The 27,391-nt window shown below is 42.1% G+C and overlaps 1 protein-coding gene across 3 annotated transcripts in view; it reads right to left on the reverse strand.

Moving 5' to 3' along the window:
* LOC128686652 (transcription factor SOX-4) overlaps window positions 1-27,391 on the reverse strand; it is a 272,285-nt gene that overhangs the window by 1,068 nt on the left and 243,826 nt on the right. For all 3 annotated transcript variants that reach the window (XM_070084216.1, XM_053773654.2, XM_070084215.1), the window contains one exon: window positions 1-1,347. This exon is cut by the window's left edge and continues 1,068 nt beyond it. In XM_070084216.1, coding sequence (XP_069940317.1) covers window positions 196-1,311 — 1,116 coding nt within the window. In that variant the 5' untranslated portion in view covers window positions 1,312-1,347 and the 3' untranslated portion in view covers window positions 1-195. The remainder of the gene's footprint in view (window positions 1,348-27,391) is intronic.

A 27,391-nucleotide genomic window follows, 5' to 3' on the forward strand; every position in this document is an offset into this window, starting at 1 on the left:
ACTTGTGAGTCAATGTAAACACTGACTCATGCTGCAGCGAAACACCCAGGTGAAGAGACGAGAGTCAGAGCTGCTCAGGAACCAAGTAGTCTGGACGTTACTCTCAGTTACCACCGGCCTCTGCAGTAGTCCTGCCCCAGTTGGCAGCTGTCGAGGGCACAGCCCAGTCTTGAGCCACCAAGAACCTCTCCCAGTTCAGCAGTTGATGATGCCAATGTCAGCCCAACAATCATTGCTAACGCCAATATCACTTAACATGTCCGAGACATCGGAGAACTCGAAGTGAGATCCTGATGACGTGGAAACCGCGTCAAAGTCAAGGTCGGAGTTAATTTCATCAACTTCCACCTTGAAGTCGGAGGGTATCTGCAGCAAATCTGTCAGGGAGTCGAGGTCAGCTAAGGGTGACTCTGATGGTGGCTCCTGCTTGATATCCAGAGGCTCCATCTTGATGGGTGGAGGGATGGAGGCGCGAGAGCCAGAAAGAGAGGTAGGAAGAAAGGGCCGTGGTGCAAACACTTCATCACGCACCGCATGCCGTTTCCGACTGTACAGCAGCAGGTGTTCTTTCTCTTCATCGTCCTCATCCTCGTCTTTACTGTCATCATCGTCGTCCGTGGAAGTGACAGTGGTGGACGATACGAGAGCTTCTGGTCGAAGTGAGGTGAGGCCAGGGGCGCTCTCGATAGTGTAAAGGCCGTAGAGGAAGGGTTCTTTTCCTGGGGATGGGCTTGTGGAGGCGGCGCGACTACTGCTCCGGCTTAAAGACGTGGTAGTGACATGGTTGTCGTAGAGGGAGGCGCTCTCTGGAGAGGCTGGCATTTCGTGTGGCGTAGCAGGAACTTCGGCTGGAGAGGTGCACTGCGCAATGGGAACGTACATAGTGTTCCGGATAGACTCCTTGAATTTTTTGTCTATCTTGAGCTTGAGTTTGAGCTTATTGTGGTTGATTGTTGAGATGCCAGTGGTAACGTGAGCCCTTGAGGGTTCAGCTGTTAATTTAACACCTTTTAGGGCATTACTGTTGGCACTTGTCTTGTCCTTGGCCTTGGAAACGCGACCCTTCTCCACAGTCTTCACCGCGTTGCCAGATTTTGTTTTCTTACGGGGTCGGTATTTATAGTCCGGATATTCTTGCATGTGCAGCAGACGCAGCCGTTCCGCCTCCTGGATATAAGGCTGTCGCTGATTTTCTGTCAGGTTCTTCCACCGCTTTCCCAACTGTTTGGAGATCTCGGCATTATGCATATCTGGAGCAAACTTGACGATCTCTCGTCGTTCCATCTGCGACCAAACCATAAAGGCATTCATTGGCCGTTTCACGTGGTTTGGGTTGTGCTTCTTCGTCTGAAACGAGAAGAAATAGGATATTAGTCTATCTGGGTTATTCATATAAAATATTCAACACGCGAATTGTCCTACATGACAAAATGATCACAAACTGTGTAATTAAAAGGTTCCCCCCGAGGCACAGTGGTCGAGGCCAGTAGGAATATCCCAAAACGGGTTGTTAGAGGTTTAGCAGTGTTACAAAAGAAAAAAAAAAACAGTATGAAACACCTAACTGATAGTGCAACTTCATCTGCATAAACCCTGGGTGTGTGATAAGGTGTTGCCATAAGAAACAGAATAAAAGCTAGAAAATACGAGATCAAATAAGAAAGGCACAGTGATATAGTGCTACCTTTACCTTTGAACCTTTGAAGAATTTCGAGAGTATATCTACTCTCTGAGCCCGGCCATGGGCCAGGCTCGTCTAGTGCTCGCCTGGTCAACCAGGCTGTTGCTGCTGGAGGCCCGCTGCTCCACATATCCATCACAGCCTGGTTGATCTGGCACCTGGAGAAGATACTTGTCAGTGTGCAGATTTGGGACCAAGCCATCGAGTACCTTCCAGGTATATATCATGTACCTCTCTCTCCTCCGCTCCAATGAGTACATGTTCAAGACTTGCAGGCGTTCCCAGTAGTTTAGGTGCTTTACTGGCTCAGTGTGAGCCGTAAACGATCTCTGTATTTGTTCCAGCTCCGATATTTCTCCTGCCCTGAACGGGGCCGTCAACACTGAGCAATACATTCTTCTAATTGAGGGAGCGCTAGCGATTTGATGTGTCACCATCGGCATTGTTTCCCTACTACTAAGAGGAAAAACCACCCTTAGCCAGCGAGTCTGCCAAATTAGTGAAGTGTTAGTATAAACCGGAAAATTCTTCCCCAGCCCCCGAAAAAAAGGCGAATGCTAATAGCTGACGACCAAAGGCTCACAGAGGCCGCTGCCCTGTGACCAACTCTCCATCCCTACCACCATCGCCACTCAGCTAAACCCAACAGGCCCAAGACTTTAGACCACCACCAGCACCACCCACCTCTACTATAGCTATTACCACCATTTACTATCATTTCCATCTATAACTGTAAGCTATCCAAGCTACAGTGGAAAGAAAGGATTCTGTGTCCTCGTAACCTGTCTGCCCATCTAGCGCTATGCATGCCTGCCTGCTACCTCTCTACAAAAGTTAATCAAAAATCTCCACAGGCAAAAATTTTTTTTACAGAGTATCTTTAGGTGCACCTAAAGATACCTCCACTGTGGGATAGGCTAGGAAAAATTTCATGTTTCCTATCCAGGGAATACTACCACAATTAGCGCACACATTCGGGAAGGTAGTTGTGCCTGGTTCTCTAAGAGATAAAGGACTCGGGTCAGACTTATATGTATTAAATATTAACAAGGAGCATAGTCTTTCTTAAAGAACCTACTATATTATAATATATATATATATATATATATATATATATATATATATATATATATATATATATATATATATATATATATATATATAAATATACACACACACACACACACAAGGAGGGGTAATGTCAACGGGTAAAGCACCAAGGGATGGAGTGAATGATGGTGAAAGTTTTTCTAGTTGGTGGGAATCGGCCAGTGTGATAATAAAAAAATAAAAATATAATTCAACGGGACCAAGGGGCTAGTAATCCCTTCTCCTGTATAAATTACTAAATTTAAAAAGAAACTTTCGTTTTTCTTTTTGGGCCACCCTGCCTCGGTGGGATACGGCCGGTTTGTTGAATGATATATATTCAACAAACCGGCCGTATCCCACCAAGGCAGGGTGGCCCAAAAAGAAAAACGAAAGTTTCTTTTTAAATTTAGTAATTTATACAGGAGAAGGGATTACTAGACCCTTGCTCCCGGCATTTTAGTCGCCTCTTACAACACGCATGTCTTACGGAGGAAGAATTCTGTTCCACTTCTCCACGGAGATAAGAGGAAATAAACAAGAACTAGAAAGAAAATAGAAGAAAACCCATGTACATATATGTGTAGTGTGACCTAAGTGTAAGTAGAAGTAGCAAGACGTACCTGAAATCTTGCATGTTTAAGAGACAGAAAAAAAGACACCAGCAATCCTACCATCATGTAAAACAATTACAGGATTCCGTTTTACACTCACTTGGCAGGACGGTAGTACCTCCCAGGGTGGTATATATATATATATATATATAATATATATATATATATATATATATATATATATATATACATATATATACATATATATATACATATATATATATATACATATATATATACATATATATATACATATATATATATATACATATATATACATATTTATATATATAATATATATAATATATATATATATATACATATATATATATATATAATATATATATATATATATATATATATATATATATAAGTAGTCAAAAAAGCGGCAGAGCGCACCCTTCCGGAAAAAGGCATGCGGCAGAGCGCACCCTTCCGGAAAAAGGCATGCGGCAGAGCGCACCCTTCCGGTTTAGGGCCTTCCTCTGGGAGGTCCCTTCCGGTTTAGGCCTTCTACAGGGAGGTCCCTTCCGGTCTAGGACCAGCGGCTGGAGGGTCACCTTTTCACACCTAGGTGTTACTTCCGGTTTTGACCATGACCTCGCCCTCGAGACTACCTCACCCTTGACCCCCCAACCAATACCCCCGCCCACGACCCCCCTTCGCGACCCCCGCCCCGCGCGCCCGCGCGCCCGCGCGCCCGCCCCGCCCGCGCCCGCCGCGCGCCCGCCCGCGCGCCCCGCCCCGCCCGCGCGCCCGCCCGCGCCCTTCGCGAGCCCCGCCCGCGCCTTCTGCTGCGCCTTCTGCAGCGTCATTCGGATCGCCCCCGCGCCTCGAATTTTTTTCCGATTTTTTTCGAATTTTTTTTGAATTTCATTTTCTTGTACTCTCCATCTCCTCGGATCAAGTTTTAAGGTTCCCCCTCTCACTTTCACCCCCATCCCAAAATTTCTCGATATTACCAAGTTTTTGGATTCCCCCCTATGGGGGTTTCGAAAGTCTCCATCTCCTTGGATCAAGTTTTTTGGATCCCCCCTATGGGGTTTTCGAAATTCTCCATCTCCTTGGATCAAATTTTTGGATTACCCCTCCCACTTTCACCCCAAATTTTCTCGACAATACCATGACTCCATCTCCTCAGATCAAATTTTTAAGGTTCCCCCCTCCCACTTTCACCCCCCCAATCCCAAAAATTTCTCGATAATACAAGTTTTTGGATTCCCCCCCCCCTATGGGGGTTTTGAATTTCTTATGATCACCTTGGATCAAATTTTTGGATTACCCCTCCCACTTTCACCCACCCCCAACCTCAAATTTTTCTCGATAATACCAAGTTTTTGGATTCCCTCCTATGGGGTTTTCGAAATTCCTCGGATCAAAGTTTTTGGAATCCCCCCTCTGGGGGTAAGCATTCAAAATAGACTCCTCCTATGGGGGCATGCTTACTACAGGTCTAAACATCTTCCCCTTATTATTTTAAAATGAACTAAAAGTTTCCTCTCATTAAGTCAAATGAACTAAGAGTTTCCTCTCATTAAGTTAAATGAACTAAAAAAAGCGTTTACTCGGCGGTCAGTGACGTCACGCGCACACAGGTTGAATCAGGTCGCCCCCTATGTCAGTGACGTCACGTGATGACCGCGCACACAGGTTGAATCTTGTCTACCCTTTTACCCACCCTCCCAAACCCTCACACTCCAACCAACACCTCACAATTTTCACTCATAACCCCCAATTTTTCTCGTTTTAACCCTTTTAGTTCATTAAAGTTAATAAGGGGACACATGCATCAGAAAGTCACCACATCGCTTACATCCACTTTCGTTAAATTCACTACTCACAATTTTACATATTACGAAGTTAAATACGCACTTTTACTTTGAACATCTTCAAAACACTCTCATAAATCATTTGAATACTCACAAAAAATACCTTTATACATTTCCAAACAACACTGAAATACTCCAAAAAACATCATTCGAACACCCCCAAATCACCTCTGAATACTCCCAGAACACCTTCATAAATACTCTTGCACATCATTTGAACACCTTCATAAGTACTCTCATAATCATTTGTACACCTTCAAAAAACACCTTTGAATACTCACATAAACACCCTTGAACACCTTCAAAACACCTTCAAAGCACTCTCATAATCATTTGAACACACTCAAAACACCTTTGAATAACCTCAAAACACCTTTGAACACCTTCAAAACACCCTTGAACACCTTCAAAACACCCTTGAACACCTTCAAAAACAACATTTGAACACACTCAAAACACCTTTGAACATTTCCAAAACACTATTTGAGTACTCCCAAATAAGATTTTACATCTCTAATTTATCTGCACTTTCATTAAATTACAACTCATCCCTCAGTCTCCAGACTAGGCATTTTCTCGTTTTTACCCTTTTAGTTCATTAAAGTTATTAAGGGGACACAATACATCAGAAAAAAAAAAAGTCACAAAAACTAACTCAAACACTTTACTTTGAACACCCCCAAAAACACTCTCATAATCATTTGTACACCTTCAAAAAACACCTTTGAATACTCACATAAACACCCTTGAACACCTTCAAAACACCTTTGAATAACCTCAAAACACCTTTGAACACCTTCAAAACACCCTTGAACACCCTTGATCACCTTCAAAAAACAACATTTGAACACACTCAAAACACCTTTGAACACCTTTGAACATTTCCAAACAACACTGAAACACTTCCAAAAACACCATTTGAGTACTCCCAAATACACCACTGAATACTAAAACACCACTGAATACACTCAAAACACCACCAAAATCACCATAAACTAAGATCAACACCCACATCCCACAACACCCACAACCCACAACACCCACAATTTTTTCTCGTTTTATCTAATTTCATCAGAAAAAGTCCCAACAACAACCCACTTATAACATTTTTTTTTTCGGTATCTCTAGTTCGACAACAACACCCACAACACCCACATCCCAGAACACCCATGAACATTTCCAAAACACTATTTGAGTACTCCCAATTACACCACTGATTACTACTAAAACACCGCTGAATTCAATCAAAACACCCTTCAACACCTTCAAACACCCTTGAACACCTTCAAAACACTCTTGAACACTTTCAAAAACACCTTTGAACATTTCCAATCAACACTGAAACACTTCCAAAAAACACAATTTGAGTACTCCCTATTACACCACTGATTACTACTAAAACACCGCTGAATTCAATCAAAACACCCTTCAACACCTTCAAACACCCTTGAACACACTCAAAACACCCTTCAACACCTTCAAAACACCTTTGATCACCTTCAAAAACACCTTTGAATACATTCAAAACACTCTCATAATCATTTGAACACACTCAAAACACCTTTGAATAACCTCAAAACACCTTTGAACACCTTCAAAACACCCTTGAACACCCTTGATCACCTTCAAAAAACAACATTTGAACACACTCAAAACACCTTTGAACACCTTTGAACATTTCCAAACAACACTGAAACACTTCCAAAAACACCATTTGAGTACTCCCATATACACCACTGAATACTAAAACACCACTGAATACACTCAAAACACCACCAAAATCACCATAAACTAAGATCAACACCCACATCCCACAACACCCACAACACCCACAATTTTTTCTCGTTTTATCTAATTTCATCAGAAAGTCACAACACCCACACCTCCCATTTTTTTTTCTCGTTTTAACCCTTTTAGTTCATTAAAGTTAATAAGGGGCCACACTACATCAGAAAAAGTCACAAAAACAACCCACTTATAACGTCTTTTCGATATCTCTAGTTCGACAACAACACCCGCATCCCACATCACCCACATCCCACATCCCACACACACACACACACACACATCCCTAACCTAGCCTAACCTAACCTAACTTATCCTAACATAACCTAACCTAACCTAACCTAACCTAACCTAACCTAACCTAACCTAACTTATCCTAACCTAGCCTAACCTAACCTAACCTAACCTTACCTAACTTATCCTAACCTAACTTAACCTAGCCTAACCTAACCTAACTTAACCTAACCTAACCTAACCTAACCGAACCTACCCTAACCTAACCTTACCTAACATAACCTAACCTAGCCTAACCTAACCTAACCTAACTTAACCTAACCCAACCTAACCTAACCTAGCCTAACCTAACTTAACCTAACCTAACCTAACCTACCCTAACCTAACTTATCCTAACCTAACCTAACCTATCTTAACCTTACCTAACCTAACCTAGCCGAACCTATCCTAACCTAACCTAAAATATATTAGAACAATTCCAAAATACATTAGAGTACTCCAGAATTACTTTGAACGACTCCATTTTTTTTGGATATTTCCAAATTAGTTTTGAAAACTTTATCGTAAAATCGAACATTATTTTCTTGTTGGTAAACACACTCAATGGTAGAAATATTTACTCGATTTCCGAATAGAAACACTTTCCTTGCTCTGAGAGACTCATTGTGGGTCACCCCTTCCCCCCCATCACCACTGGGGTAATGCGGTTCACACCCAAGGTAGATTTAAGATAATCATGAACACCTGCGCCAACTCAGGACAGACAGACGCCATGAAATGCGGGTAACATCCAAGGTAGAAAATCATCTCTTTCCAGACCAACTGTCTATCCTAACCTAACCTAACCTAACCTAACCTAACCTAATTCCTAACCTAACCTAACCTCACCTAACCGTACCTAACCTAACTCCATCAATCACCTCTATCCTAACCTAACCTAACCTAACCTAACCCAACCTAACTCCATCAAACACCTCTATCCTAACCTAACCTAACCTATCCTAACCTAACCTAACTCCATCAAACACCTCGAATACTACCTAACTTAACCTAACCTAACCTTACCTAACCTACCGAACCTAACCTAACCTAACCTAACCTATCCTAACCTGTCCTAACCTAACCTAACCTAACCTAACCTAACCTAACCTAACTTATCCTAAGCTAACCTAACCTAACTTATCCTAACCTAACCTATCCTAACCTAACCTAAACACTGACTAACTTTGAACCAACTCTGAACACCACTGATCTTCTTCAAAAAATGCTCTGCACATCATTTGAACACCTTCAAAAAAAACACCATCAAACACCTCCGAATACTCCCAAAAAAAAAACACTACTGATTACTACCAAATCACCACTGAATACTACCAATCACCGTCAAAATCACCAGAAACTAAGTTTAACATCACCATCTAACATCCTTTTTATAGAAATCCCCTCAAATCACTATAACCAAGAACTCCCTCCCCATTTGGCGCATAAAAAAAAAAGCATGAACACAAACCTAATACGCAAACACTTAGTACATGATCACCATCAACTGAAAACATATCTTATACACACACATAATATAACACAATCACCAACTACAATCACCCATGTTCACTTACCTCAAAATCACTAATATCACAGAAAACAATCATTTTTATAAACATTTCACACACACACACACACACACACACACACACACAAAAAAAAAAAAATAATATTTGACAATATCTAAGCGCACTCACCTCACTACCACCAACACACGATGTCTCACCTCACAGGACCGACGAGCTCACCTCCAGTGACGTCACACTCCCATTGTGTTACTTGGTGGTTGGTAACATCACACCTAACCCCCCTTGTTTCAACCTGTTGTACCCTACATTATCTAAGAACACTATATCCAAGACGATTACCAGATTTTATGATCCCCAACACCAAGATCACAGAAAACACACATTTTTATAATTATTCACACAAAAAATCACGATCACCAATTCCATATCATGTTTACCGTCATCTATCAACACTAATCACCAAGATCACCAAAAAAAAATCTAAGATCATGCATCTCAAAACTACTATGATCACTGAAAACACTTATTTTTTAAACATTCGCACAAAAATAAGACATACACAAAAATACCACAACACTTCCACCAACATCTATAACATAACATGAGCACTATAACATATCACTATCACAAAAAAAATAATACACAAACACCCACATATTATACATTTCAATTGGAAATTTAAGACATGAGACATACTCACCAAATCTAAGACATTCACCTCCAACTAAGACATACACATCACCCCTAAAACTTCCTTCCTTATTCATTCCGTATATCTCCTAGAGCTGTTTTAACCCCGACGGTTCCATCACGACGTAGGAGCCAGAGGAACCATCACCACTCCAACACCACCTACTACACTCTGGCTCCTACGTCGTGGTGGATCCGTCGGGGTTAAAACAGCTCTAGGAGATATACGGAATGAATAAGGAAGGAAGTTTTAGGGGTGATGTGTATGTCTTAGTTGGAGGTGAATGTCTTAGATTTGGTGAGTATGTCTCATGTCTTAAATTTCCAATTGAAATGTATAATATGTGGGTGTTTGTGTATTATTTTTTTTTGTGATAGTGATATGTTATAGTGCTCATGTTATGTTATAGATGTTGGTGGAAGTGTTGTGGTATTTTTGTGTATGTCTTATTTTTGTGCGAATGTTTAAAAAATAAGTGTTTTCAGTGATCATAGTAGTTTTGAGATGCATGATCTTAGATTTTTTTTTGGTGATCTTGGTGATTAGTGTTGATAGATGACGGTAAACATGATATGGAATTGGTGATCGTGATTTTTTGTGTGAATAATTATAAAAATGTGTGTTTTCTGTGATCTTGGTGTTGGGGATCATAAAATCTGGTAATCGTCTTGGATATAGTGTTCTTAGATAATGTAGGGTACAACAGGTTGAAACAAGGGGGGTTAGGTGTGATGTTACCAACCACCAAGTAACACAATGGGAGTGTGACGTCACTGGAGGTGAGCTCGTCGGTCCTGTGAGGTGAGACATCGTGTGTTGGTGGTAGTGAGGTGAGTGCGCTTAGATATTGTCAAATATTATTTTTTTTTTTTTTTTGTGTGTGTGTGTGTGTGTGTGTGTGTGTGTGTGTGTGTGAAATGTTTATAAAAATGATTGTTTTCTGTGATATTAGTGATTTTGAGGTAAGTGAACATGGGTGATTGTAGTTGGTGATTGTGTTATATTATGTGTGTGTATAAGATATGTTTTCAGTTGATGGTGATCATGTACTAAGTGTTTGCGTATTAGGTTTGTGTTCATGCTTTTTTTTTTATGCGCCAAATGGGGAGGGAGTTCTTGGTTATAGTGATTTGAGGGGATTTCTATAAAAAGGATGTTAGATGGTGATGTTAAACTTAGTTTCTGGTGATTTTGACGGTGATTGGTAGTATTCAGTGGTGATTTGGTAGTAATCAGTAGTGTTTTTTTTTGGGAGTATTCGGAGGTGTTTGATGGTGTTTTTTTTGAAGGTGTTCAAATGATGTGCAGAGCATTTTTTGAAGAAGATCAGTGGTGTTCAGAGTTGGTTCAAAGTTAGTCAGTGTTTAGGTTAGGTTAGGATAGGTTAGGTTAGGATAAGTTAGGTTAGGTTAGCTTAGGATAAGTTAGGTTAGGTTAGGTTAGGTTAGGTTAGGTTAGGTTAGGACAGGTTAGGATAGGTTAGGTTAGGTTAGGTTAGGTTCGGTAGGTTAGGTAAGGTTAGGTTAGGTTAAGTTAGGTAGTATTCGAGGTGTTTGATGGAGTTAGGTTAGGTTAGGATAGGTTAGGTTAGGTTAGGATAGAGGTGTTTGATGGAGTTAGGTTGGGTTAGGTTAGGTTAGGTTAGGTTAGGATAGAGGTGATTGATGGAGTTAGGTTAGGTACGGTTAGGTGAGGTTAGGTTAGGTTAGGAATTAGGTTAGGTTAGGTTAGGTTAGGTTAGGTTAGGATAGACAGTTGGTCTGGAAAGAGATGATTTTCTACCTTGGATGTTACCCGCATTTCATGGCGTCTGTCTGTCCTGAGTTGGCGCAGGTGTTCATGATTATCTTAAATCTACCTTGGGTGTGAACCGCATTACCCCAGTGGTGATGGGGGGGAAGGGGTGACCCACAATGAGTCTCTCAGAGCAAGGAAAGTGTTTCTATTCGGAAATCGAGTAAATATTTCTACCATTGAGTGTGTTTACCAACAAGAAAATAATGTTCGATTTTACGATAAAGTTTTCAAAACTAATTTGGAAATATCCAAAAAAAAATGGAGTCGTTCAAAGTAATTCTGGAGTACTCTAATGTATTTTGGAATTGTTCTAATATATTTTAGGTTAGGTTAGGATAGGTTCGGCTAGGTTAGGTTAGGTAAGGTTAAGATAGGTTAGGTTAGGTTAGGATAAGTTAGGTTAGGGTAGGTTAGGTTAGGTTAGGTTAAGTTAGGTTAGGCTAGGTTAGGTTAGGTTGGGTTAGGTTAAGTTAGGTTAGGTTAGGTTAGGCTAGGTTAGGTTATGTTAGGTAAGGTTAGGTTAGGGTAGGTTCGGTTAGGTTAGGTTAGGTTAGGTTAAGTTAGGTTAGGTTAGGCTAGGTTAAGTTAGGTTAGGATAAGTTAGGTAAGGTTAGGTTAGGTTAGGTTAGGCTAGGTTAGGATAAGTTAGGTTAGGTTAGGTTAGGTTAGGTTAGGTTAGGTTAGGTTAGGTTAGGATAAGTTAGGTTAGGTTAGGCTAGGTTAGGGATGTGTGTGTGTGTGTGGGATGTGGGATGTGGGTGATGTGGGATGCGGGTGTTGTTGTCGAACTAGAGATATCGAAAAGACGTTATAAGTGGGTTGTTTTTGTGACTTTTTCTGATGTAGTGTGGCCCCTTATTAACTTTAATGAACTAAAAGGGTTAAAACGAGAAAAAAAATGGGAGGTGTGGGTGTTGTGACTTTCTGATGAAATTAGATAAAACGAGAAAAAATTGTGGGTGTTGTGGGTGTTGTGGGATGTGGGTGTTGATCTTAGTTTATGGTGATTTTGGTGGTGTTTTGAGTGTATTCAGTGGTGTTTTAGTATTCAGTGGTGTATATGGGAGTACTCAAATGGTGTTTTTGGAAGTGTTTCAGTGTTGTTTGGAAATGTTCAAAGGTGTTCAAAGGTGTTTTGAGTGTGTTCAAATGTTGTTTTTTGAAGGTGATCAAGGGTGTTCAAGGGTGTTTTGAAGGTGTTCAAAGGTGTTTTGAGGTTATTCAAAGGTGTTTTGAGTGTGTTCAAATGATTATGAGAGTGTTTTGAATGTATTCAAAGGTGTTTTTGAAGGTGATCAAAGGTGTTTTGAAGGTGTTGAAGGGTGTTTTGAGTGTGTTCAAGGGTGTTTGAAGGTGTTGAAGGGTGTTTTGATTGAATTCAGCGGTGTTTTAGTAGTAATCAGTGGTGTAATAGGGAGTACTCAAATTGTGTTTTTTGGAAGTGTTTCAGTGTTGATTGGAAATGTTCAAAGGTGTTTTTGAAAGTGTTCAAGAGTGTTTTGAAGGTGTTCAAGGGTGTTTGAAGGTGTTGAAGGGTGTTTTGATTGAATTCAGCGGTGTTTTAGTAGTAATCAGTGGTGTAATTGGGAGTACTCAAATAGTGTTTTGGAAATGTTCATGGGTGTTCTGGGATGTGGGTGTTGTGGGTGTTGTTGTCGAACTAGAGATACCGAAAAAAAAATGTTATAAGTGGGTTGTTGTTGGGACTTTTTCTGATGAAATTAGATAAAACGAGAAAAAATTGTGGGTGTTGTGGGTTGTGGGTGTTGTGGGATGTGGGTGTTGATCTTAGTTTATGGTGATTTTGGTGGTGTTTTGAGTGTATTCAGTGGTGTTTTAGTATTCAGTGGTGTATTTGGGAGTACTCAAATGGTGTTTTTGGAAGTGTTTCAGTGTTGTTTGGAAATGTTCAAAGGTGTTCAAAGGTGTTTTGAGTGTGTTCAAATGTTGTTTTTTGAAGGTGATCAAGGGTGTTCAAGGGTGTTTTGAAGGTGTTCAAAGGTGTTCAAAAGGTGTTTTGAGTGTGTTCAAATGATTATGAGAGTGTTTTGAATGTGTTCAAAGGTGTTTTGAAGGTGTTCAAAGGTGTTTTGAAGGTGTTGAAGGGTGTTTTGAGTGTGTTCAAGGGTGTTTGAAGGTGATGAAGGGTGTTTTGATTGAATTCAGCGGTGTTTTAGTAGTAATCAGTGGTGTAATTGGGAGTACTCAAATAGTGTTTTGGAAATGTTCAAAGGTGTTCAAAGGTGTTTTGAAGGTGTTGAAGGGTGTTTTGATTGAATTCAGCGGTGTTTTAGTAGTATTCAGTGGTGTAATTGGGAGTACTCAAATTGTGTTTTTTGGAAGTGTTCAAAGGTGTTTTGAGTGTGTTCAAATGTTGTTTTTTTTTGAAGGTGATCAAGGGTGTTCAAGGGTGTTTTGAAGGTGTTCAAAGGTGTTTTGAGGTTATTCAAAGGTGTTTTGAGTGTGTTCAAATGATTATGAGAGTGTTTTTTGGAAATGTTCAAAGGTGTTCAAAGGTGTTTTGAAGGTGTTGAAGGGTGTTTTGATTGAATTCATCGGTGTTTTAGTAGTATTCAGTGGTGTAATTGGGAGTACTCAAATAGTGTTTTGGAAATGTTCAAAGGTGTTTTTGAAGGTGTTCAAGAGTGTTTTGAAGGTGTTCAAGGGTGTTTGAAGGTGTTGAAGGGTGTTTTGATTGAATTCAGCGGTGTTTTAGTAGTAATCAGTGGTGTAATTGGGAGTACTCAAATTGTGTTTTTTGGAAGTGTTTCAGTGTTGTTTGGAAATGTTCAAAGGTGTTCAAAGGTGTTTTGAGTGTGTTCAAATGTTGTTTTTTGAAGGTGATCAAGGGTGTTCAAGGGTGTTTTGAAGGTGTTCAAAGGTGTTTTGAGGTTATTCAAAGGTGTTTTGAAGGTGTTCAAGGGTGTTTATGTGAGTATTCAAAGGTGTTTTTTGAAGGTGTACAAATGATTATGAGAGTGTTTTTGGGGGTGTTCAAAGTAAAGTGTTTGAGTTAGTTTTTGTGACTTTTTTTTTTTCTGATGTATTGTGTCCCCTTAATAACTTTAATGAACTAAAAGGGTAAAAACGAGAAAATGCCTAGTCTGGAGACTGAGGGATGAGTTGTAATTTAATGAAAGTGCAGATAAATTAGAGATGTAAAATCTTATTTGGGAGTACTCAAATAGTGTTTTGGAAATGTTCAAAGGTGTTTTGAGTGTGTTCAAATGTTGTTTTTGAAGGTGTTCAAGGGTGTTTTGAAGGTGTTCAAGGGTGTTTTGAAGGTGTTCAAAGGTGTTTTGAGGTTATTCAAAGGTGTTTTGAGTGTGTTCAAATGATTATGAGAGTGCTTTGAAGGTGTTTTGAAGGTGTTCAAGGGTGTTTATGTGAGTATTCAAAGGTGTTTTTTGAAGGTGTACAAATGATTATGAGAGTACTTATGAAGGTGTTCAAATGATGTGCAAGAGTATTTATGAAGGTGTTCTGGGAGTATTCAGAGGTGATTTGGGGGTGTTCGAATGATGTTTTTTGGAGTATTTCAGTGTTGTTTGGAAATGTATAAAGGTATTTTTTGTGAGTATTCAAATGATTTATGAGAGTGTTTTGAAGATGTTCAAAGTAAAAGTGCGTATTTAACTTCGTAATATGTAAAATTGTGACTAGTGAATTTATCGAAAAGTGGTTATAAGTGTTGTGGTGACTTTCTGATGTACTGTATCCCCTTATTAACTTTAATGAACTAAAAGGGTTAAAACGAGAAAAATTGGGGGTTATGAGTGAAAATTGTGAGGTGTTGGTTGGAGTGTGAGGGTTTGGGAGGGTGGGTAAAAGGGTAGACAAGATTCAACCTGTGTGCGCGGTCATCACGAGAGGAATACTTACGTCACTGACATAGGGGGCGACCTGATTCAACCTGTGTGCGCGTGACGTCACTGACTGACGCCGAGTAAACACTTTTTTTAGTTCATTTAACTTAATGAGAGGAAACTTTTAGTTCATTTGACTTAATGAGAGGAAACTTTTAGTTCATTTTAAAATAATAAGGGGAAGATGTTTAGACCTGTAGTAAGCATGCCCCCATAGGAGGAGTCTATTTTGAATGCTTATACCCAGAGGGGGGATTCCAAAAACTTTGATCCGAGGAATTTTTGAAAACCCCATAGGGGGAATCCAAAAACTTGATCCAAGGAGATGGAGAATTTCGAGAAAAATAGGAGGAATTTGGAGGAGATGGAGTGAAAGTGGGAGGGGGGATTCCAAAAACTTGATCCGAGGAATTGGAGAATTTCGAAACCCCCATAGGGGGGAATCCAAAAACTTGTATTATCGAGAAATTTTTGGGATGGGGGTGAAAGTGGGAGGGGGAACCTTAAAAATTTGATCTGAGGAGATGGAGTCATGGTATTGTCGAGAAAATTTGGGGTGAAAGTGGGAGGGGTAATCCAAAAATTTGATCCAAGGAGATGGAGAATTTCGAAAACCCCATAGGGGGGATCCAAAAAACTTGATCCAAGGAGATGGAGACTTTCGAAACCCCCATAGGGGGGAATCCAAAAACTTGGTAATATCGAGAAATTTTGGGATGGGGGTGAAAGTGAGAGGGGGAACCTTAAAAACTTGATCCGAGGAGATGGAGAGCACAAGAAAATGAAATTCAAAAAAAATTCGAAAAAAATCGGAAAAAAAATTCGAGGCGCGGGGTCGATCTGGACGACGCTGCAGAAGGCGCAGCAGAAGGCGCGCGGGCGGGGCGCGCGGACGGGCGCGCGGGCGGGGCGGGGCGCGCGGGCGGGCGCGCGGGCGGGCGCGGGCGGGCGCGCGGGCGCGGGCGCGCGGGCGCGACGGGGCGGGGGTCGCGAAGGGGGGGGGTCGTGGGCGAGGGTATTGGTTGGGGGGTCAAGGGTGAGGTAGTCTCGAGGGCGAGGTCATGGTCAAAACCGGAAGTAACACCTAGGTGTGAAAAGGTGACCCTCCAGCCGCTGGTCCTAGACCGGAAGGGACCTCCCTGTAGAAGGCCTAAACCGGAAGGGACCTCCCAGTAGAAGGCCCTAAACCGGAAGGGTGCGCTCTGTAGAAGGCCTTTTCCGGAAGGGTGCGCTCTGTCAGAGAATGTACAGAACAACTTACGTGAATTTCACAATGATGGAAAGAACCTTAGCTGACAGATTACAGACATAGAAGAAACACGTAAGCTTTAGTACCAGACAAATGACGCACAAAATGAATAAAAAAAAGTCCAGGATATTGGGGAAAATATCTACACAAATGCCAAAGGCAAGTTAAGAACCAGCTGTACAAGTGAACTATTAATCACAAGAGGCTCATACACTGACAACGAAGAAAAAAGTGAAATTTTAAAAGCAATATAAATCAATGTTCAGTAATCCACTTAACAAAAGCAAAGTGGAGAATACAGATTTGCTTTTTTCATTATCTCTGCATCCCATGTAGATCATGTAATTGGCATAAGCACTAATCCCATGAAATTCTCAAAACCTCCAAACATACCCATTGATGCCGCACCTGAACCGTATTCTTGGAGATCCTTATATATAAAGAATTGTAAAATTCCACTAGCACTTAATAATAATGGAGTGATTGCATGTTTAAGGGCAATAGGTATACAAGGGAAAGTCAGAAATGGGTATTCAACTTTGATAAGAACACAGACTAGTAAACAGTGTAAAATCTAGCAAAGTAAACAGCTCAGTACCCCCATACACGGTCTTAGCGCCTTAGTTTCTCATCCTCGTAGCTGACATGGATATCCCTTTGACATACTTTACACAGTTTCAAGGGCTCTACTTTCGCAGCCCATCCCTGGGCCAGACTTGTCTGGTGCCTGCCTAGTCAACCAGACCGTTGCTGCTAATAGCCTGCTGGCCCACATATCCATCACAACCTAATTGGTCTGGCACTAGGCGTAGGTACCAGTAGAATCTCCTTATTTATACTTCTATACGTGCTCCGACTGTTCCTAACATCTGGTAAAATATTAAAAACTTTTGGACAACAGTTGTTGTTGATATATGTTCTCTTATTGTGCCCGTGGCGCCACTGCTTGTCACTGGGTTTATTCTACGTTTTCTATCTCTCTCACTCCAGAAATTCACTAAGCCCAATAAACGGGTAGGTTTCAATTATGGTTAAAACCTGTCTAGAGTGTAACAACGAGTTTATGTAAACCGAGATTAGAGTGCACTCCTCTCTGCGCAATGATATTGAAAACGAGAAATGTTTTTGCATCTACTGGAAAAAAAAGAGAAGCGTTTTTTGGATCTGTTGAGAAAGAGAAGTGTTTTTAGAACTACATGAGAGAGGAAACGATGGAAGAGCATTACATACATAGTAAATAATAGTAACAAAAAAAAAAGCATCTTTGAGAAATTACCAGATTCACACAAGAGCTGGAATACTCATACATGTTGGAATATTCATATACAAGTTGGGAAACTGAAGGAATAACCTAAAAGTAAGGAATAAAAGAAGTGCTAGAGGAAACACAGACGAAAACACAAAGAACGAAACAAGAGGTAAAGCAACACATGTGGAATATAGCACAGGTGTGCCAGGAATTCAGTAGTGTTGTGGTGTTGAGGGTCCTCAGTGCTCCTCACCTCCACCTCCCTCTCAGTGCTCACTCATATATCACTCCACTAGCCAGGATATACACGCCATACATCATACAACACACCTGAAACTGTTAATTCCGTCCTAAAGGTAAGGTGAAAGAGCAGGTAGTGTGTCTTGTTCAGTGGTCAGTCGTCACGTGAGGTCACAGACCCTGAGCTGCTTTGGGGATTAGCGTGGACGGTTACAAAGCATGGCTTGCTTCTGCAGTGTTTTAAAAACTGAGTTTGGAGAGTTGAAGGAGGAGGTCTTGCTTCTCCAGGAGGAGATTAGGAGGCTGAAGGTCCACCTCAATGGGCCTGGGAGAGAGTGTGAGGTGGTTGGAGATGTGGGGAATGAGGCTTCTAGCAGTGAGGTGCAGTCTGTCTCTCACTGTGAGGAGGCTGTAGGTGGGGAGGTAGCAACGGGTACCAGCAGTGAGGTGCAGCCCAGCACCTGCTACAAGTGGCGAGTTGTTCACAGTAATGGGAGGCGCATCAGAGTAAGGAAAGTTAAGAGTGAAGATCTGAAGGTAGGAAATCGCTTCTCTGTTCTCCAGGATGAATGTACTTCAGTGGCCAGTGAAGGTAAGGGTACTACTGCCCCTGCTAATGAAGGTAAGCGCATTCTTGTGGTTGGTGACTCTCAGGTAAGATATGTTGACCGTGCTTTTTGTAATAGGAATAAGAAGATGAGAGATAGAGTGTGCTTCCCTGGAGCTGGTGTTGGGGACATTGTCAACAGACTGGATAATATCATGTCAGGTAATGGGAACAAGCCCATTATCTGTCTCAGTGCTGGTGGAAATGATATTGGGAAGGGTAGGAGAGAAGAGCTGCTAGATAAGTACAGGTCAGCTATAGATTTCATTAAGTCTAAGGGAGGGATCCCAATCATATGTAGCATCTTGCCTAGAAGGGGAGTAGGAAATGAATGGTTGTCTAGGGCAATTGGTGTAAATTGCTGGCTAGACAGATACTGCAAGGAACTTGCAATCCCATTCATTGACAACTGGAACAACTTTTATGGCAAACATGATATGTATGCAAGGGATGGGGTTCATCTCTCTGGGGCAGGGGTGGTAGCACTTGCAGACTCGATTGAGAAGGCCATTGGTGAAATGCCTATGATTTTAAACTGATGGAAGATAGAGGTATGGGTGTGTGTGGGAAACAAGCAGGTTGCAACACTAGGGTTGGAAACAGTAAATGTATAAAAGGCATTCAGCATGAAGTTATAAATAAAGACAATAGAACAGGTCAGAAAACAAAGGGGGACAGCAGAGGGCAGCAAGGGACTAGCTCCCTTAAGGTTTACTATACTAATAGCAGGAGTGTTAGAAATAAGATAGATGAGCTAAGATTAATTGCAAGTGCAGGAAACATAGATATTATTGCTATAACAGAGACCTGGCTCAATCTGAAAGATAGAGAGATGCCATCTGAATGTCACATACAAGGCTATAAATTATTCCACACTGACAGGGTCAACAGGAAAGGTGGTGGAGTAGCGATGTATGTCAGAGACAATTTAAATTGTTGTGTTAGACAAGATATTAAATTAGAAGCGTCAGCCACTGAATCTGTTTGGTTACAGCTTCTCGAGGGCCGAGAAAAACTAATTTTGGGTGTGATTTACAGGGCCCCAAATCTTGATAGGGAGTGCAGTAAACTTCTATGGGACGAAATTCGTAAGGCATCTACATACGAAAATGTTGTGCTAATGGGAGATTTCAACTATAGACAGATTGACTGGAGCAATTTGACAGGAAATTTAGAGTCGGGTGACTTTCTTGATACGATCCAGGATTGTTTTTTAAAACAGTTTGTGACAGAGCCAACTAGGGGAAATAACCTCCTTGACTTGGTTCTTGCCAGTAGGGAAACACTAATTAATAATCTTGAGGTTAATGATGAGCTTGGGGAGAGTGATCACAAATCACTCAGTTTTAACATATCATGGAATTCCCCTAATAATGGCAATCAAGTCTCCGTCCCTGACTTTCGCTTGGCTGATTTCATAGGACTGAAAAATTACTTAGGTGGGCTGAACTGGAATGACCTGACTAGGGGTCAGGTAGGTGGTGATGGTTGCCGATATGATGCTTTCCAGGGCATAGTTCTAGCTGCTCAGTCAAATTATGTTCCAAATAGGGAAATCAGATCAAACAAAAATGATCCTAAATGGATGAACAATAGATTAAAATATCTGATTGGTCAAAAGAGAGGCATATATAGGCAAATCAAAAGAGGAGAGGGGCAATTAAGAAATCGATATATTCAGTTAAAGAGAGAAATAAAAAAGGGAATTAGAAAAGCAAAAAGAGATTATGAGGTTAAAGTTGCAAGAGAATCGAAGACTAACCCAAAAGGATTCTTTCAGGTATACAGAAGTAAGATCAGGGACAAGATAGGCCCACTCAAAAGTTCCTCGGGTCAGCTCACTGACAGTGATAAGGAAATGTGTAGAATTTTTAACACATACTTCCTCTCAGTTTTTACACAGGAGGATACCAGTGATATTCCAGTAATGATAAATTATGTAGAACAGGACGATAATAAACTGTGCACTATTAGGGTCACAAGTGACATGGTCCTTAGGCAAATAGATAAATTAAAACCTAACAAATCCCCAGGCCCTGATGAACTGTATGCAAGGGTTCTAAAGGAATGTAAAGAGGAGCTTAGCACACCTTTGGCTAATCTTTTCAACATATCACTACAAACTGGCATGGTGCCAGATAAGTGGAAAATGGCAAATGTGATACCTATTTTCAAAACAGGTGACAGGTCCTTAGCTTCGAACTATAGACCAATAAGCCTAACCTCCATAGTGGGAAAATTTATGGAATCAATAATTGCCGAGGCAGTTCGTAGCCACCTTGAAAAGCATAAATTAATCAACGAATCTCAGCATGGTTTTACAAAGGGACGTTCCTGCCTTACGAATTTATTAACTTTTTTCACTAAGGTATTTGAGGAGGTAGATCATGGTAACGAATATGATATTGTGTATATGGACTTCAGTAAGGCTTTTGACAGGGTCCCACATCAGAGACTATTGAGGAAAATTAAAGCACATGGAATAGGAGGAGAAATTTTTTCCTGGATAGAGGCATGGTTGACAAATAGGCAGCAGAGAGTTTGCATAAATGGGGAGAAATCAGAGTGGGGAAGCGTCACGAGCGGTGTTCCACAGGGGTCAGTGTTGGGCCCCCTGCTGTTCACAATCTACATAAACGACATAGATGAGGGCATAAAGAGCGACATCGGCAAGTTTGCCGATGACACCAAAATAGGCCGTCGAATTCATTCTGACGAGGACATTCGAGCACTCCAGGAAGATTTGAATAGACTGATGCAGTGGTCGGAGAAGTGGCAGATGCAGTTTAATATAGACAAATGCAAAGTTCTAAATGTTGGACAGGACAATAACCATGCCACATATAAACTAAATAATGTAGATCTTAATATTACGGATTGCGAAAAAGATTTAGGAGTTCTGGTTAGCAGTAATCTGAAACCAAGACAACAGTGCATAAGTGTTCGCAATAAAGCTAATAGAATCCTTGGCTTCATATCAAGAAGCATAAATAATAGGAGTCCTCAGGTTGTTCTTCAACTCTATACATCCTTGGTTAGGCCTCATTTAGATTATGCTGCACAGTTTTGGTCACCGTATTACAGAATGGATATAAATTCTCTGGAAAATGTACAAAGGAGGATGACAAAGATGATCCCATGTATCAGAAACCTTCCCTATGAGGATAGACTAAGGGCCCTGAAACTGCACTCTCTAGAAAGACGTAGAATTAGGGGGGATATGATTGAGGTTTATAAGTGGAAGACAGGAATAAATAAAGGGGATGTAAATAGTGTGCTGATAATATCTAGCCTAGACAGGACTCGCAGCAATGGTTTTAAGTTGGAAAAATTCAGATTCAGGAGGGATATAGGAAAGTACTGGTTTGGTAATAGAGTTGTGGATGAGTGGAACAAACTCCCAAGTACCGTTATAGAGGCCAGAACGTTGTGTAGCTTTAAAAATAGGTTGGATAAATACATGAGTAGATGTGGGTGGGTGTGAGTTAGACCTGATAGCTTGTGCTAACGGGTCGGTTGCCGTGTTCCTCCCTTGAGTCAATGTGACCTGACCTGACTAGGTTGGGTGCATTGGCTTAAGCCGGTAGGGACTTGGACCTGCCTCGCATGGGCCAGTAGGCCTTCTGCAGTGTTCCTTCGTTCTTATGTTCTTATGAATACAGCTGCAAAGTAACAGATGAGAGAGAAACAAGTGTAAAAAAAATACAGGCGGAAAAGATTCAATGATACAAAGTGGTACTTCAGCTGATGCTGTTGCTGGTTCTGATGCCGTTTTTTGAAGATGGAATGATACGAAGTGGTACTTCAGCTGATGCTGTTGCTGGTTCTGATGCCGTTTTTTGAAGATGCAATGATACGAAGTGGTACTTCAGCTGATGCTGTTGCTGGTTCTGATGCCGAGAAATGTGAAATAGCGCTTCAGTTGATATTTCTGGTTTTGGCGCCGTTTCTGAATGTGGTTACAGATGTAGAAATATAAACAGCATTTCAACAGGTAGAGTTGCTGGTTCTGGAACTATTACTGACAATAGTGATGCTGGAACAGATCTAGAAACTAGGCCAGTTCGGAACGCAGCTTTCCCCCCCCCCACCAATTGCAGCCGATGGAAAGTTGGAATGTGTAAATTCCATGCTAGGAATGTCTAATGTCTGGAAAAGAATAATGAGACGTGAAAATTTAACCATTAAAAAAATGTGATCTGACCAAAGGCTTGTCAATGTAGCTCCTGGAAACCTTCACTCCCTGCAGTACTCTGGAAAATGGTTCCCTCTCCAGTCCCAAATATCACGTGCTAAGGGACTTCATTTTAAGGACACCAGAAGAATACCTGAAGGACGATTCCAGGGGTTAACACCCCTGGTCACAGACTAGGCCTCCTGATGGATCAAAGTCTGATCAGCCAGTCTGTTACTGCTGGATGTATGCATTCCAAAGTTCTAACTACAGCTCGGCTGGTCAGGAACCGATTTAAGGAACTTGTCAAGTTTCCTCTTCAAGGCAGCCAGAAATCTGCTGGTGAGCTGCCAGATGCACGAAGGCAATAGAGGAATAATGTAGGTAATACTGTGAGAGATGATCCCAGGAAGAAGTTCAGGTGAATAGTCTCGCACAAATGAACTACTGAAACTAACAAATTACCTTCAAGACAAGAAAATGAAGTCACAAAACTAGAAAACGCCATCGACTTTATATTCACGAATAATGATGCCGAATTAACCAGGCTGTAATAGATATGTGGGCTAGAGAGCTGCAGCAACAGCCTGATTGACCAGGCAAGCATCAACCAAGCCTACCTGGAGGGTATTCCGGGGATCAACGCCCCCGCGGCCCGGTCCACGACCAGGCCTCCCGGTGGATCAGGACCTGATCAACGAGGCTGTTACTGCTGGCCGCACGTAATCCAACGTACGAACCACAGCCCGGCTGATCCGGCACCGTCTTTAGTTATCTGTCCAGCTCCCTCTTGAAGACAACCAGGGTTCTTCCCGTAATGCCCCTTATTGCTGGTGGGAGGCTGTTGAACAGTCTTGGGCCCCGGAGTGGGAACACTTTCGAAACCCGTCTAGGATGAGGCACCAACACCCTGGTTGACCAGGTCATCCACCAGGAGATCTAGTCTGGGACCGGGCAGCGGGGGCGTTGACCCCACTGAATATTCCAGGCAGACTACAGATATCCCTCAACAATTCTTCCGTCACATCCTTATCCACTCCTCTCCTTAGGTATTGCTGTACCTTCTATCCCCTTCCCTCCCGTTCTCCTACCCTCTTCTGTCCTTTCAACTCTCCCCTATCTCCCCCACCACATGCCCCCTGCATTTCTATCCCTCCTACCAACCGTTCCAACGAAGAATGTAAAGAAACATTCGCTTCACTTCCCCGCTGTTGGATTTTGACCTGAACATCAACACCCCCTGTGCGAGGAGCTGGAGCCTCTCCCCGAGTAACCTGTTTGGCAACTCCCCAGAACTAAGTGTGATGAACGAGAGCAGCAACAATACAACGACAGCAGAAAGAGCGGTTGGGGGCACTAGGAAGTAGAGGCGAGAAGAAAGGCCCTAGAAAGAAGTGGCTAGGAACAGAAAGGAACGAGAAATATTCTAGGGCAGAGCAAAATTAACTAAGAACATCAAGATGACAAAGACGAACAGAAAAGAGGATTGCAGCAGTAACAGTATAAAAATCAAGAACATCTGGATAAATATAGGCAGACAAGAGGAAAATGAACGAAAGACTGAAAAGAAAGGGGTATCTAAATGGTTAAAAAGGGAGGGGGGGGTAGAAAAAGGATGTATGAATAAGATGGGAGGAAAAGGAATAGGAAGCAGGAATGGTAGGCGAGGCAGCTAAGCCAGAGGCCGGCCTCACATCGCCGCCTCCAACACTCAGGGATTATGGGATCCTACTCGGTAAACACAAGACAGCCACAGGGAGAGACTACGGGGAGAGGACGCTCTCTAGTGCTGGTGCTGCTGGTGTCTCATGGTGCTGGTGGTGCTTGTGGTACTCGTACTAGTGGTATTGACATGAAGTACTGGTGGTGATGGTGTCTCGCCTGGTGGGTGTGGGGGTACTCCCCAGGTTATTCAACATCTTGCCAGTAAATATCAGATGGATATGTTGGCCAGGGGGCAACCAACAGCAACAGCCTAGTTGACCAGGCAAGCACCAGACGAGCCTGGTCCGAGGCCGAGCTCTGGACTAGAAAAACTCTCGAAACTCAAAGGTCAAAGTATCAGTGGTATCGAGTGGTGGTGGTGGTGGTGTGTTGTTAGGAGCTCATTTGGGCTGTTTTAGATAGAAAGTGCCAGGGAACATGAATGGCTACTGAAAAAGACGTTAATAAGCAACAGATATTTCAAGAAATTATTTCTGCTTTTTGGGGGAGGAAGCCTGATTAGTCAAACTCTTGGTGTTCGCTACCAGCAGCCCGACGTTGGCACCACAGCCCTCCATAAAGAGCACATAATGAGAACGTTCAAAACGAGAGATGCCAAGCCCATGATGATCCTTTTCAAATCACTTGTTCTCTCTAGGCTGGAATACTGCTGTACATTAACATCTCCATACAAAGCAGGTGAAATCTCAGATCTAGAGAGTGTACAGAGATCCTTTACTGCACGTATAAGTTCTGTCAAGCACCTTAACTACTGGGAACGCTTGGAAGCACTTGTACTCGTTGGAACGCAGGAGGGAGAGATATATCATAATCTACACTTGGAAAATCTTGGAAGGAATGGTCCCAAATCTGCACACAGAAATCACTCCATACGAAAGTAAAAGACTGGGCAGGCGATGCAAAATGCCCCCAATAAAAAGTAGGGGCGTCGTTGGTACAGTAAGGGAAAACACCATAAGTGTCCGGGGCCCAAAACTGTTCAACAGCCTCCCATCAAGCATTAGGGGAATTGCCAATAAGCCCCTGGCTGCCTTCAAGAGAGAGCTGGACAGATACCTAGTCAGTGCCGGATCAGCCGGGCTGTGGCTCGTACGTTGGACTGCGTGCGGCCAGCAGTAACAGCCTAGTTGATCTGGCCCTGATCCATCGGGACGCCTGGCCATGGACCGGGCCGCGGGGGCGTTGATCCCCAGAATAACCTCCAGGTAACCACATTACAGAATTCTTGAAGAAACAGTTAAAGAATATTTGAAAGGAAGGCTTTTAAAAGCAGTAAACCTTTTATTCTTAATAAGTAAATATTGCATCATCACTTTTCACGAGAAGGAAGCAGTGTCGAGATGTCAAAATGGGCAAGTGTAACAAGTGGGGTTTCACATGGATCAATACTGGAACCTGTATCACTGTTGGTGTACGTAAACATGGCAGAAGACGGTCTATTTTAATCCTTGTTCACAGATAACGTGATGTGATGTTAGGGAGAAAAATAAGAACAGGAGAGGACAAGGTAAGCCTCCAAACGGAGGCTGCAGGATTATCCGAACAATTCAACCCCAGCATATGCAAAGTTGTGACAATTAGACATGGACAAAGGCGACCAGAAAATGGAATAGAGGCTCGAGAGGACAAAAGGCTGCAAATCTCACTTCAGGGGCAGGAGTTCGAGGTGAGTACTGTACAGAACCTATCACCCGAGATCCACCTTAACCAAATAACCTAGATCAAAATTCACTCTTGGAAATCAAAGATTAGTTTTCAAAAATATCAATAAAAGCATTCACGAAACTAAGTGCTACACACGTGAGACCCATCTTGGAGTATGCAGCACTAATATGGAATCCAAAAATAATAATGTCAAGAAACTAGAAAAAGTAGAGGCTTCCAACGAAACTAGGCCTAGAGCTCAAAGGTATGAACAATAAGTAGAGAAGACAGGACCACAGAAGTGATAGGATAGACAGGAACACTTTTGAGAGTCGTGAAACAAGTGTACGAAGGTACAGCTAGAATTTCGAAGTACAGATGAGTCACAGGTGGTGAGGAAGTGGAAGAACCTGGATAGCAAATTGGTATTGGCAGGATTCACACATAGCTTTAAGAATAGGTGTGATAAGGTTCACGAAGCCGAGAATGAACCCAGTAGCGGGGCACACATACACACATACATACATACATACATACATACATACATACATACATACATACATACATACACACACACACACACACACACACACACACACACACACACACACACACACGTATCACGTGGCGCAACCTGAGTAAGGTTGAGGAACAACCAGCTGGCTGCCAGGCACCCCTTCCCCCCCACACCCCCATCAAGCCGCTCAACCCATGCCCCCCCCACACTGCTACTCCACCCCATCCCTCCTAACTCACTCTAAAGGGGATATAGAAGGGACCCCTGGAGGTTACCTGGAGGTTATTCCGGGGATCAACACCCCCACGCAGCTAACACATTACCATCAATTGATAAACCCACATCCTAAAATGGGATATTTAAACCAGGTTCTATTGAATTTTGGTATACTTCTTATTCTCAGGAAAGGGGAATGGGAAGAAGGGGGGGTCTATGGGGGCAGCTAGCCCCTTCACGAGAAGGCTGGAAAGGGAAGGGGGTAGGGAAAAGGAGGCCCTTACCCCCCTCCCTTCGCCAGGACAAATACGAATCTAACATCCGCAGTACCAAAACAACCAGTGCATGTTGTTGTTGTTCTGCCAGGAGCGACTGCTGTGTGCATTAAAAAAGGGTAAAGTAAATGTTAACCGTAATAATAATAATGGGCGATTACATAAAACATTAACAAAACCCACCACTACCATTACTACTACTACTACTAATAATAATAATAGTAAGAGCGGCTGAGCGGGGCGTGGCTGCCTGGCGCTCTTGTAGCTGTAAACAAAACACAATTCTGGTCTTCATATTTGTTTTCCAGTTCACTTAAAATGAAGGAGGTAAGACAGTC

The sequence above is a fragment of the Cherax quadricarinatus genome, chromosome 12 (assembly GCF_038502225.1).
Source record: "Cherax quadricarinatus isolate ZL_2023a chromosome 12, ASM3850222v1, whole genome shotgun sequence".
Taxonomy (NCBI): domain Eukaryota; kingdom Metazoa; phylum Arthropoda; class Malacostraca; order Decapoda; family Parastacidae; genus Cherax; species Cherax quadricarinatus.